The sequence below is a fragment of the Tinamus guttatus genome, unplaced genomic scaffold, assembly GCF_059628265.1.
Source record: "Tinamus guttatus ecotype Peru unplaced genomic scaffold, ASM5962826v1 Tinamus_guttatus_pri_ptg000262l, whole genome shotgun sequence".
Lineage (NCBI taxonomy): Eukaryota > Metazoa > Chordata > Aves > Tinamiformes > Tinamidae > Tinamus > Tinamus guttatus.
In genome coordinates this window covers 98658-112266 of record NW_028288796.1, presented here as the reverse complement: position 1 = coordinate 112266, position 13609 = coordinate 98658, and the positions used below count along the sequence as shown (strand labels likewise).

Genomic DNA, 13609 nt, shown 5'->3' with positions numbered 1-13609 from the left:
GATGTTCCAGGCCCCTGATCATCCTCATGAAGAAGGATCAGGGGAAGTACTAAGGAACTAAGCAGGTAAGACAAATGTGAATTGTAATGAGAGGTAATCTGTATTCTTTTTGTAAAACAAATATACCCCTAATAGTGTAGTCAGGTTTTTCCAGATAGGTTTATATACCTAATGTGTAATACCTACCTAATAACACAAGTAAAAAAAATTAGCAAAAAGCATCTTCATATTCTGTCTCTAAATACAAAATAAGCTGTATCGCTTCTCGTTCTTTTGTGGGAGTCATGTTCAAATTGATTTTTTTTTAGTACCCAAAGAAAAGCCCAGCTAGTTTGTTTGCTGAAAGCCCCTGTATTTTCCTTCAGTAACTCACTGACAATGAAAGCCATTTCAAATACTCTTCATGTTTATCTTGCATCAGTTCTAAACAAGAAGTTCTTTCGCATTACTCAAAGCTCTCTTACTCAATGGAGACTAGTTTACAGTGCAGTTTAGCAAGACCAGTTTATTAAAGTTGTATTACTTGACTATTTTCTAATTGCTTCAAAAAGCAATAAAATCAACTGCTACAAAGAGCCAAAGAGTCTCTTTCTTGCAATACAGGGAACTCACAAAAGTATACACAGAAGAGACTAAAAGATTACTGATGGACAACCTGGCTGAACCTGGAATGGATCAGAAGCCTTCACAGGATCTATTTCAGTGGGGATTTGGAAAATTCCAAACAAGCACAATAACAAACAGGGCAAGAACTTAAATTATTCTAGCTAATTCCACAAGAGCACAGCTGTGTATGACCTAAACAAAATTATATCAGAACAGCTCAGTATCTTTCTGGTTCTACTTTATCTCTTAGTATTAGAAGCGGAGCCTACAGCAAAAGTCAGGCTGCACTGTTACGTATACATTCTGCAGTACTGTGCAGTACTATACAGTGCTGCAGTTACTGGAATGTTTATTGAGTGATTACAATAGCTACACTATCAGGAACACTAACAAAAAGTTACCGCTCTGGATATCAGCAGTATGTGCTCACATGTCAGGGTGCTTCCACCTATTCTTATTGAGGAAACTTTCCAGAAGGAATGTTACACTTCAGTAGCAGAGAATCTTTTGTTACCATAATTTAGGTTTGTTTCCAACAATTAAGACTTTAAAATAACCAAAAATACTTGCATATGTTTTAAAATGCGGCCTAGTCTCAAAATTCTCAGATGATCACAATCACACATGCCAATGCCACCCTGCACCAAACTGCCTAGGATAACTGATCCACAAATACTTCACCTTTCACATATACAATCCTGGGGCAACAGATATATAATGTTGCCTTAGGAATTCCTATTCAAGTGAGTCAGGACACAATGTCACATACTGTAAGCCAGCACTAATGCTTAGAGATGCAAGTTCATGTTGCTGACTCCTTTGTGTCACCACAAACGCTGTGTGACCTCTTAAATCGGATCCAGGAACTGTTCTGGGACACAGCAAACTTTTCTTACTACACGTTATCAGGATTAGTTCTCCCATGCAACTCCTCATACTTGAGGAAGACAAGAGCATAGCACGTGGTCAACTGTTGCCTTTGACAGTAACATTCGCTTAAAGTATATTATAGAAAAAGCAGTCTCACACATCAGAGAGGAGAGAAAAAAGCACAACAAACCATATAACCTAGCCCACCATAGTACCTAAGAATTTTCCTTGATGATTTTTTCTCTATCGAGCCTTCCTATATTAGTGAAGAACTGCAATTGACACTAATTTACGCAAAGAAGGCACAATTACATACCACACACAGAGAGTACTTAAAACAACAAATACTTTTAAAACGAGAGAAAAATAATGTACTTAAATTTGATTAAAATGGATAGGGGAAGCATAAGGGGCATAAATCTTCCAGCCGCACCCTAGTCAGAATACTAGAAAAAGATGCCTACTGACACCCTTTAATGAAAGGTTTTATAAGACCTCTATACAAGTCATTTAAAGGAAGGTTTTTGCAGTAATATACTGGAGATCTTTATTGGCACAAATGCCTGGAGTGGGGCTTTGGCATGTGATACTTTTGGTATCCTCTCAGTGACAGCTGTTTTGAAGGTCTATTGAGAGATGAACTAGATCTAATTCTGTGAGATTCTGGAAGTAGGAAGGCAGTTTATAGTTCAGGACAGTGTGGCTTTTCACATGCCAGCCTACACAATCCCCATGCTGCAAAATCTTCATTCCCATAGCCACAGAGCTCCAACAAACTGTAACACTTTTCCACTCTACTTTAGCAATACAGATACAGTGGAATCTCCCTAACAATTTTTCCATACTTAAAAATAACTCTTTGAAATTAAGGAAAAGTACAAAGAATTTTCAAAAAGAAATTTCTCATCAAAGTGCTTAAACAATTTGGAAGGCACTTTTGCAAGCTGTAACTGAAGCATTTTGCTGGAAAAACATTGAAAAAGCATGATGGATCCCAGTACTAAAACTCCTATTATTATCACACACCTCAAATACTTCCAGAAGTTCATTTTGCTTTCTTCCTAAAAATTCTCTAGAAAGATTTTCTAGAGTGCTAATATCTAGATGAATTATCCAGCAACACCAACAGTAAAATAGATGCGGTCAGTTAATATTTGCCTACTACTACCTTTAACACTGTAATTCACATCAGTTTTCAAAGGACATACTATTTTGAATTGATTCTACAAAAGCTTTGAGTTCAGATCAAATCTGAATGAGAGGCAATGAAATTTACTGAACTTAAAGGGCACCTTTTAAAAGTACACTTACCTGTGCAGTTTCTGTCATTTTCTGTTCAAAATCAGTTTTAATCCCAGCATATTTCTCCACATACAGTTTATAGGTATCTGTAGCTTTTTTCAATTTAACTGCTGCCTACAGAATTAAAACAAACAAAAGAAAAAACTGTCGACTTTTACACATCCACTCTGCTCCAATGCTTTTAAAGTCATTATTAGTAATTAGCCTATAATGAGCTATATTAAAAAAAATAGGTGCATATCAAAACAGTAAAATGTTGTTAGAAAATTTCATAACAAATAACTCAGATTCAAGCCTTGAGAGATATCGATTCAAAAACTATACAACCAATTTTAAAAATAATAGTTATGTATAATAATCAGTTATCCCACTCAAATCCCTGCTGCTTTTCAGCAATTACTGTTTTATAACATATTTTGGTGTCAATATTTTAAGATTAGTACTGCTTAAGTTGGACAATTAGCTCTTTTGTCAAAGACTGAGAAAAAAGAAAGCAAGCAGGGTTGGAATACAGTGCAAAGAGAGCACTAGTACAATTTGGTTCATTAAACCAAAAATATTTTTTGTGGGTTTAACATTCTTAAAAGACAAAAAGAAACACAGGAAAAATTATAACAACAGCAAAACTGAATTGATTGTTTTTAGAAGAGAAAATTATTTTCAAGGTTTACAGAATGATACACAGGACATGAAGCTTTTGGCATCTCTGATAATATTATCTCATCTTCAAGTTAAAAATCAATTTATTTTTTCTCTTCAACATCAGCTTTTTATGACTACTTTGCTTAACATTCCTAGTTTATCTCCTTCAAGTTTCCCATCAGTTGAACTTGAAAAAAAGCCACTTCTGAATTGTTAAAGACATCACTGGAAATAGTTGTATAATATATATTTTCTATTTGCTCTATCTTTAAATAGCTCTCATCCCTTCTTTCAAATGAATGTTAGTCCCATAATAAAAATGGCAACTACTTCTCACTTGCAGTAAGAAACTTACTGCTTGGAAAGCTGAACATTATATATAACTTTCAGAGAAATTAAAATAAAGATGCTCTTGGGAAAGAGGCAGTTTTCTTTGGAGATTTAAAGAGAAAAATAACTAAAAATCATGAAAAATAGGACAGTGCTAACACACATTCAGCTAGGAAAGTATCAACCAGGATTTCAAAAGAAAATTGAAGCTGCAGTTCCACAAGCATATTTCCCATCACAGAGAAAGCTTAAGCAAAGCTTGCTCACAGTCTTGTAAATGCACAACAACAGAGGCAACTTGAAAATACTACCCTATATAAAGATTGTGCATAAGGATCCTTTAGGCATTAAGGATGGCAGGATTGGATGTAACAAACATCCACTACTTCCCCTGAACTTAACTTTACTTCCACTCTTGCACCTCCTCATAGAAGAATTCCCAGGAAGAAAATAGTCCTGTCTTGTTTCCCAGATACCACTTACTATAGCAAAAGTACGAAGTGCTTTATTAAACATTTGGTTTCAAAAAGAGTTAAGGTTAATTTGCAGTAAGATGATTCTAAATTTAATCACTGAAAAGAAAGGAAATACAAGTCACAAGACTTAAAAATCAGATTTTTTTGTGAAGTGTTATGGAACCAAAACCACATATACATGGGATTTTGACACAAAACTGAAACATTTTCTACCTTTTGTAACCATGTCTAACTATAAGCAAAATGAAGAGCATTTATGGAAAGTGATTATTCAGCAAGACAGACAAAATGGTCAAACATGTGAAAGTTACATGATTAACCAATAATCTCTTCTGAAAACAGGATGTGCGTATTCTCAGGTGTAGCGATTGCCAGAACTCCCTGTAGCAGACTTACAGTAACTGAACGCCTGAGGATCAGTCAACAGTTTTTTGGCAATTATAAATGGAGAAGTTGACATGTCAGGGAACAACAGGAAATTATTACGCAAGTTAACACGAAACTTCAGCCTCAGTTAGTTTAATGTAATGACGTATCTTTCTGTAAGATTCTTCCTCAGATTCTGCAATAAAGTATTTCTCCAAATATTTGGCCTTACAATAAGGTCTTAAAAGGCATTTGCTACTGTACCATTTTATTCTATGCTTTGTTGTAAAGTAACTGTCCTGTGATTTTGATAAAAACATTCTTCATGGTCTGCTGAAAGTAATAACCCTAATTCTATGCCAAAGAAAATTAAAGAATATAATCTTTGATACCACCTCCTTGAAATGGCAAGGGTGAATTTGAGTAAAAACATAACTGGAAAGAATGTGATAGCCACAGTCAACAGCTTCTACTGGAAACAGTCTTTTTGAAGTACTAGCTGAGCACTCAACTAATTGTTCTGACAAAAGCATTGAGGGAATATTCACAAAAGAGTAGATAAAAACCTTCATGTATGTCACCCTATGATGTTCCCTGTTTTTATCTTCAATATGTAGACAACCCAAATGGAACAATTTTTGTTTTCTGTTGTAATATTCTGTCTTAAAACTAAGTCTTCCCTAAATGGAATCTTTTTTACTGAAAAGTTTTAATCTTTTTACAAGAATTGTGAAAAAATACATTTTCAATAGTTTACTGGAAAATACACTGTCATCCTACACATTTCTGATTCATTCCTAAAACCCAACACTGACTGTCTGTTGAGACAGAAAGTGTGAAAAAGGTAGGCTTACATTAAAGAAAACAGTTAGAACAAGCTCAAAAGGAACCTTTTTAATATGAGTGAAAAGCTGATAATCAACTGTCCTACACACGTACCAAACATGGCAGTTAAAAAAGGCACTAAACCATTCTAACAAGGGCAGAGTCCTAGACAGATCAGATAAATAGAAATGAAATAGGCAGAGGTATCAAGTATTAAAAAGATAAGGTAGGTTCAGCGACAGGGAAACACTTCCCCCTACTACCTATGTGCCTTGAACTGATCCACCTTGCCCAGTGAACCAAGGACAATCCTAATACAAAATCAGGATACTCATATTTTGGGATTTTGGTGCATATAAAAGGAACATATTAAATTAGAGCAGAAAGTAACATTAGCTTTTTTCCTCCTCAATGGAACACACCTCAAATATTCCTACAATTAGCTACACTGTCCCAGCTGAAGGGAAAGAACAAAACTTTTTATTCCTTAATTCAAAACCAAGGGCGTTGAGTGTCTGCATATTTACCTACAGAAAAATTATCCAAAAACATAATAAATTCTGAAACAATTATAGATAGTATCTGTAGAAGTAATAAAACACAATTACTGCATGATGTACACTTACTGCATTCATACCTTATCAACCTCTCTCTGGGTTGCGCCTTCTTTTTTCAATCGTTCTTGCTCGACACACTTCGTGTTGTAGTTTTCCTTTGACTTTTGTAAGGCCTGAGTGATACTTTGAATATTTTGTACTGCTTCCAATGTTCCTGAAACTTCTTCTTTAGTCTGTAAAATATCACACAGATTTCAAAACCAAATGCTTTTAATTTTAACGTTAACAAGTGATTCTATTTGCATAAGAAGAATTAATAACCTTCTTATAAGCTTTAATTTGTTCATCTCCATACTTGTGAACTTCTTTTATTAGCTCTTGTAATCTTCGTACAAGATCCAAGTGACAGCTTGCTAGTTTTTCTGTTGAGGTTTTGAAAACATCCCAAACGGGTGCAAATGTCCTAGAGGAAAAGAAATAGACATTTGCAATATGTTTACAGAAGTTCAGTCTTATTCGTAAAACTGAAACAAAAGAAATAGCCCCAAACGACTATAAATTACATTATTAAATATGTTCCGACTGTATTTGGAATAATAGCTACTAAGTTTCCAGCTTGTGTTGTTTCTCACTCATTAGTCATGTTCGAGTCAATATAAATCATACATGGAAGTTCACTCAGTTTTAGGGAAGTTCAGTCTTGCCTAATATCAGCATACATGAATGGCAAGATGATGCAAGATCAGCTAAAATATATATATATATATTTAAGTATATATATATATATATATATATATATATAAACTTTGAATCTGGAAGAGTATTGCCATGCATATCATATCATATATACTTGAATAATGCATACATGCATACACAAAATGGTTAGCTGATTTCCAGTTGTTTTAAATCATCACAGCAGCAAAAAGCAGAAAAAAAATATTGGCAAAGATGGATTGTGTCTAAATTACTGATTAACAGAAATTAACCATATGGTAAAGGACAGTGAGGTCAGGTCATGCCTCAAATATCACTTTCTATATTGGTATGAATATTGAACTACATTGAATGAACTACATCATTGAATGAACTACATCAGCTATTCTACAGATATGCTTCTATCACAGCTTCTTCATCAATGCTGTTGAAAAATAAGTACCACGGAGAGCCCTTACAGTGCTGATAGCTATTATATTATAGCATTATCTGCTTACATGCAGATAATGAACTTTTGAAGAGCAGCAGTAACTGGTATATAACTATTCCGGTGATGAAAGTTCTCTAAATTTCCAGCAGGAATTATCATAAATAATAATAATAAAAATCTTTAGCATCATCTAAGAAGCCTAAGCTGTTGGCATGTTTCTAAATGAAAAAAGTCCATCAACCCTTCTAACTTTTAAATTCATGTCCTGCGTATAAAATTTTAATTAATTTTAATTTTTTTTATCTATGGAATAGGTCTTTCAATATCTTTGAAAAGTCTCATTCTTAAAACCTCTTATTACAGCATTACTATAGCAATAATGGAAATAAATTTACTGCCACATTCGCTGACCATATGTTTTTCTCCTCACATGCTCGGGCACATAGAACAGAATGTCATGTTCTGTATCACTCTGCTCTTTCACGGTTCCTACATGTCTCTTTCTAACCAGAAGGAAAGAGCTGTACTGCCCTTTCTTTTACTTTTTTTCTTTTATTTTGTTTCTTTATTTTGTGGGTTTTTTGGTCATAGTTGCCTGGTACCTTGCATTTAAAGTGGCAAAGTTATGGTACCCATTTATCCTTCAACGCCATCAATAAAAAAGTCAGAATCAAACTGGATTCCTAACACTCATATAACGAATTATCTGATTTTATACAAACTTACTTACCCAAGTTGTGTGTAATTGCTTGCTGATTTGGCTAGTTTAGTCATTGACCTTGAGTATGCCTCCTCTATCGTAGCCCTGTCAATGAAAGCAATCAAAAGCATAACCAATGCAATTTTGAAGACAGATGGATATGCATTTTAAAAGGTCAAAACACAGGACTTGAGCTGAAAATATCTACGTATTAATGACTTCTCAAATCATATATGCAAAAGCACATAAACATGATGTAAAAATAAGTATTTATATAAATAAATATAAAAAACCTGGGAGCACAAAATTTGCATAGAATGATTCCTCTTTTCCCTGATGTTTTACCTTTATTTTTAACAGTTCTTAGCAATAATTAGTGCGCTTCTCAAGCACAAAGAATTTCCTTTTGAAAACAGGAAACAGAGTCGTAGCGTCGCCTGAAACTTCAACAGCGGAGCACATACCTAAATCTACTGAACTTCTAACACAACAGGAGAGCCAGTTTTTGGAGAAGGGGATTAGGCATGTTAGTTTTAAATTTTAACCAAGGAAAGTTGTATAATACAGTAACTTAATTACATTTTAAATCTCACCTACAAACACTTTTCATAAAGTTCCACACTACATGCAAATAATTTTCTCCCTTCTTAATCCAAAGGTATAATTTTTAAAGATTTTGCTGACAGTTGTTAACACCCTAATTCTGTATCTCTGATCAAAAACCTTGAAAGACTGATATAATTTTTACTACTGAAGAAATAATTCCTTTTCTTCCAAACATAAAGAAAAACTGGTATCAACTTAAGCATAAGAGCTCAACACTTAATCTGACATTTCTAGCTTTCTAAGTTTATAATTTAAATCAATCTTCAAATTAGAAGCTGGTTATTAACTGATGGTTAATGGTCACTATTTAGTTATAAGTGAATAGAACAAGTCTAGATATTCTAGTATTAGTTACTTCATATTGCTTTATGCATATTCTGCATGTTACTGCAACACATAACAACAAACTTTTAAATAAAAATCACTAACAGCATGTTAGAACCAGGATTAACAAAGATAAATATTTACCTTTCTCTGATAAATTCCGCTAAATCTTTTGTTGACAAGTGTCCATGTTTCATGTTGTGATACAGGATGTCAAAGCCATTGTTCCTTTCTCCCTAAAGTATAATTGAAAGAAAATAGAACCATCAAACATAACATGTTAAAGCAATTACAGAACAAAGTATAAAACTCATGTCTTTTAAGAACTGATGAAGTTTCCTGCTTCATGAACAGAACAGTTAGGTCTAATTTCTAGGGCCTTCCTCTACTCCCAATAGCTCTGTTAGTCCCAACAGTCTCTTACAGAAAAACACTAGAACCAAAACTACCTCCAGTAGCCACCTACCAGTAGCCATTATTATCCTCCCTGCCAAACCTAAAGACAGCTCCTCTCTTATACACTTCTGGGTTATATTCAAAACCATCTATTTTCTGGATTTCTTTAGCTCATATATTTTTTTTACTCCCTACCTTACTGAAAACATTTACTACTGCCTTCCTCTTTCATTCTGTCAAATCTTTCATTATGACCAATACCGTGGAACTCAAATTTTGGGACCTTCTGATAAACCACCTCACCAGTTCTTCACACTTCACAGCTACTCTTCTGTTTTTTGTTTCTTTCCAAGAGGTAACTTTGTTCTTAAATTTGTTTTTAAAACTTAAAACACATTTCAATTAGCAAGGCAAATCTCACCACTATAACTAAGACACTGTCCTAAACACCAGCTAATAAAGTCAGACATCTTATCACTCTGGCACCAGGCTGAAGTTCCCCTGGAAAGGAGAAAGCATCAATGAGGACTAAAGGAAGGCAAGGCAAGGCATAGTAGCACTGCTGCTACCAGGAACTCCATTCCTCTCCTCCCTTACAACATCTTCAGATCCATTATGCCACAGGAGAACTGTCTTCAGGGAAACTGCACAAATGTTCAGAGGGGAACAGAAGGAAAAATAGGAACAGTAGGATATTGGACTTCTCACAGTGGCAGCTCTATATTTCCAATGAGAGGAGCCTGACAATACAGTCACACTTCCCTCCTGTCACTCATGTCCTTTTGTTCTAAAGCAACTCGTTTGTGCAACCAACACGATTAAGGAACTTTTACAGCTGAAAAACAAAGCTGGCAAATAAAGTTCAGTGATCCGGATCACTATGAGGACATAAACAGCTGTACTGCTAAAGCAGAAGAGACAGGAGCAGAAAGCTTGGGGCAGGCAGCAATTTGCAACCTAGATGGAAGCAGCTACAAGTGAATGAAAGATCTTTGCAGCAGCCACACTTACATTAAATGTGAAGATTATTAGGTATTTCAGAAGTCTCATGACTAACATAAGAAACTCCCTTAAAGGACACCATATATATACACAAATTTACAAGTAACAGGTGAAGGAAGACAACTGGATTCAGATTGCTATCCAGAAATTAGAATACTACTTTTATTTGTTTGAAGCATTAAAAAGAACCAACAACCTTTAAAATAAATGTTTCTAAGGTTGAAGGAAGTTGTAATCTGAGAAAGTTCATCAAAATGCAGATCAGTTTAGCATAACTGCAATCACAGAAAGATCTGTAAAAACTACGATACTAGCAGAGCTAAACTGTTTATACTAAAATAAAAGAGAACTATCTACAGAATATGGATTTTACAGTTTAACAACAAAAGGATAAGAAATATAGGATAGGAAATATATAAATTGTGCTTTTATTTATGTTATGTAGTCTTAGCATTTCAGGTACTAATTTACCTGTAAAAGTCCAATAAGCTGTTTGGAGCAATTGAAGATATCAAATCCGGTGCTCATACTGGTCACATAAGGAATATAATTAAGAACTAATAACAAATTATGTCTGAAGAAACCGTATCTATTTTTATTATGAATAAGATCTCTGCAAAAAGAAAACGGCTTCAACACCCTTTCTGGGATATCGAACTAGCTTTCCTCACAGTTTGAGGCACAGAATACTTTTCATTACTGATGTAGTAATAGGTATATACTAACTTTTTGTATTTACTCTATATGAACCCTAATGAATGCATCACATTACTGAAATGTCAGAAGAACTCTAAGACTTCGCTGATATTTTCAATTATGATATAAATCTAGATTCTTCTTTAGCCACTCCGAAGTTATTACTGTGTCTAAGTCCAAACATAAACATTTGCTGGTAAGCGTTAAGCAGTTCTTCCAGAAAAAAAAATAATAAAATGCTCCTTTATGAGCTGTTCTCTCCTTTCCTGGCTTTAATGTGTTTCTTACAACTAAGGCAACACATTGCACACAATGTGCTGAACACAGACTGCTCAGAAATTCTGGAAGTTACTTTTCGTAATGGAGTAGCTTTTAATCTTTTCTATACTGGAACACCATAAATTTCCTCCCTGGCCAGAAATATAGGAAGGGTAGCATAGCCTTGACCCTGTGTCTGGCTGCGTCCTTCCTGAGGGCTGATCATCTAACAGCGTCGTGACTTCTCAAAGCTTGACAAAACAACATGATTCAAAACAGCAAATTCCCATCATCATCTTGTTCCCTAACCGTATGTGAAATTTACTGCAAAGAAACTATTTTTTTTTCCCCTTAAGTGAATTTTTCTAGTCAGTCCTATTCATTCTTGACCTCCTGTCAACAGCAAAAAGCATAGCAGAGAAATAGAACAGATGTTTTCCAAATTAAAAAAATCCCCTGAAAGTCACATATTTTATCCACCACCAATAGTTATTAATCCAAGAAATTATGTGAAAGATACATTAATATTTAAAGAAAGCAGCAAGACTGAGAGTACAATGTGGTTTAAATTCAGCACAGGCATAAAATCTTACTAGTCACTTACTAGTACAACGCCAAGTGTCAGATTATTTTACCACTCTCAGGCTCCACCTATAAACACGCATGTCTAGAATTCAAACATGCAAGTTAACTGTCCAGTTATTTCCAGGTTATATGATCAAGAGTTCTGACAATTAACCTGAGGACCATTCTATAAATTATGCCTTTCCCACTTATCTCTGGAGACATACGTAACACGGTAAATGTGGTCTGGCAGCACACATTTTTTTTGCATAGGAAAAGCTTTGCAGTCCATCTGCAACTGCTTTATTTAGTAGTTATTTTTATGAAGACTAACTGAAATATTCATATACAAATAGAAATAAGGTTTTGTATTTAGGATAAAGATGGAGACATATGCTGTGGCTATGAGGAAAAAAAAAAAAAAAAGGTGGCTGAATTCAAGAAAAAAAAGCACATTTACTGTGTTTGCACATACCTGTGGCAAAAAGTCCGCTCTTTTTTTTGCTGCCTATTCTCCCACAGCACTCCCCTCAGTGTGTTGTGCAATATTCTTTAGGAGGAAGCTGTATGTCAAACTAGTTTTTCTTTGTTAAGTGCTTTTACCCCCAGTTCCTGATGCCAACAGCAATAGCTGGGGTTACTGAAAGTCCAGTACTGGCCTACTTAAAAATAAAAAAACGCAGCAGACAGCTGAAGGAACTGAGACCTTCCATTCCCCTTCAGAAGCAATTACCACTGACTGCTAAGACAGAAAGCCAGTGAAGGCAGATGCAGGTTTCTCTAGCAGTTGCCTAGTTCTTGGAGAAAGCAGACCTCTTTCATGATTGAGAATTATGAGATTATACGCAATATAGTTCCTGATCAGTTTGAAAGACCATTCTATGAATACCACTTGCATAACGTCATTTACATAATGTCATCTGTTGAGGATAAGACTGCCATAATTTTGCAGAAACAAACAAACAAAACCCTGTAAAACTGTGTGTAAGAATGTACAATTTAAGTAATCCCCTCTCTATGTGGTCTCCATTTATTTACTTCGGATTTTCTAACAGTTTTCTCCTTTTTTTTTTTTTTCCATAGAGCCAGGCATTCTTGTTGAGATTTAGCATTTGACAATGCCATAAAAGAGAAGATGTAATGTACGTGTCTCTTGACAGAAAGTTGTAAGAGGAAAGACATCTAAGACTTCTAATGCAAGTAAACACCTCACTGAAATAAGCCTACAGTAAGACACTACCGACCACTCTGCATACAAAATAAATTAGAACGACAGAAAATGAGGGCAGAGTCCTTCCATTTCCCTTAATCAGAAAACAACTGCTACGATTTTCTCATGGAAATGAAAGTAACCCTGTCAGCAATTGTCAAGTCAGAATTCAGTATTTCCATGACTTGTGCATAACAGGAAACAGATTAGAGGAACTCCCTCTTTTGCTAAACTATTTTTATTAGGTTTCATATATTTTTAAGAATAGGTTTTTGTTTGTACATATAAAGACAATTCTGAATATAAAACTTATGTGTGGTATAGTAAATAGAAATTTGAGGGAATCTGTAGCAGCATTTATTTCTTATGTTCCTAATCAAGCTGTGTAAGTACAGGCTCTGTCTACTTTGGACTAAAGTCTTTCAACATTAATGCATATTAACACAAAAAAGCTAATATTCTCTTTTTACCTGATGCAAACAGATGTTCTTTAATTACTAAGGCTACTCTAAAGTCTTCATGACCAGATATTCCTACTCATTTAGTCAGTTAGAGAAGAAAGGACAGCTGCAAACACTGTTTTGATACCAAAACTTAGCAAGTGAGACATAAATATGACATAGACATAGACAAACATAGACAAGTATGTGAAGATCTTATTATTTTGGTCAAACTTTGACCAGAAAAGTTCAGATAGTTAAGAAAAAAACAAAACAAAAAACCAAACCAAGCAAC

General features: G+C 34.7%; 1 protein-coding gene across 1 annotated transcript in view; it reads right to left on the bottom strand.

Moving 5' to 3' along the window:
• FCHO2 (FCH and mu domain containing endocytic adaptor 2) overlaps positions 1-13609 on the bottom strand; it is a 72262-nt gene that overhangs the window by 52799 nt on the left and 5854 nt on the right. The window contains exons 2-6 of the mRNA XM_088527191.1: positions 8893-8984; positions 7849-7923; positions 6296-6437; positions 6055-6207; positions 2788-2892 (exon numbers count right to left, since the gene is read on the bottom strand). Coding sequence (XP_088383317.1) covers positions 2788-2892; positions 6055-6207; positions 6296-6437; positions 7849-7923; positions 8893-8984 — 567 coding nt within the window. The remainder of the gene's footprint in view (positions 1-2787; positions 2893-6054; positions 6208-6295; positions 6438-7848; positions 7924-8892; positions 8985-13609) is intronic.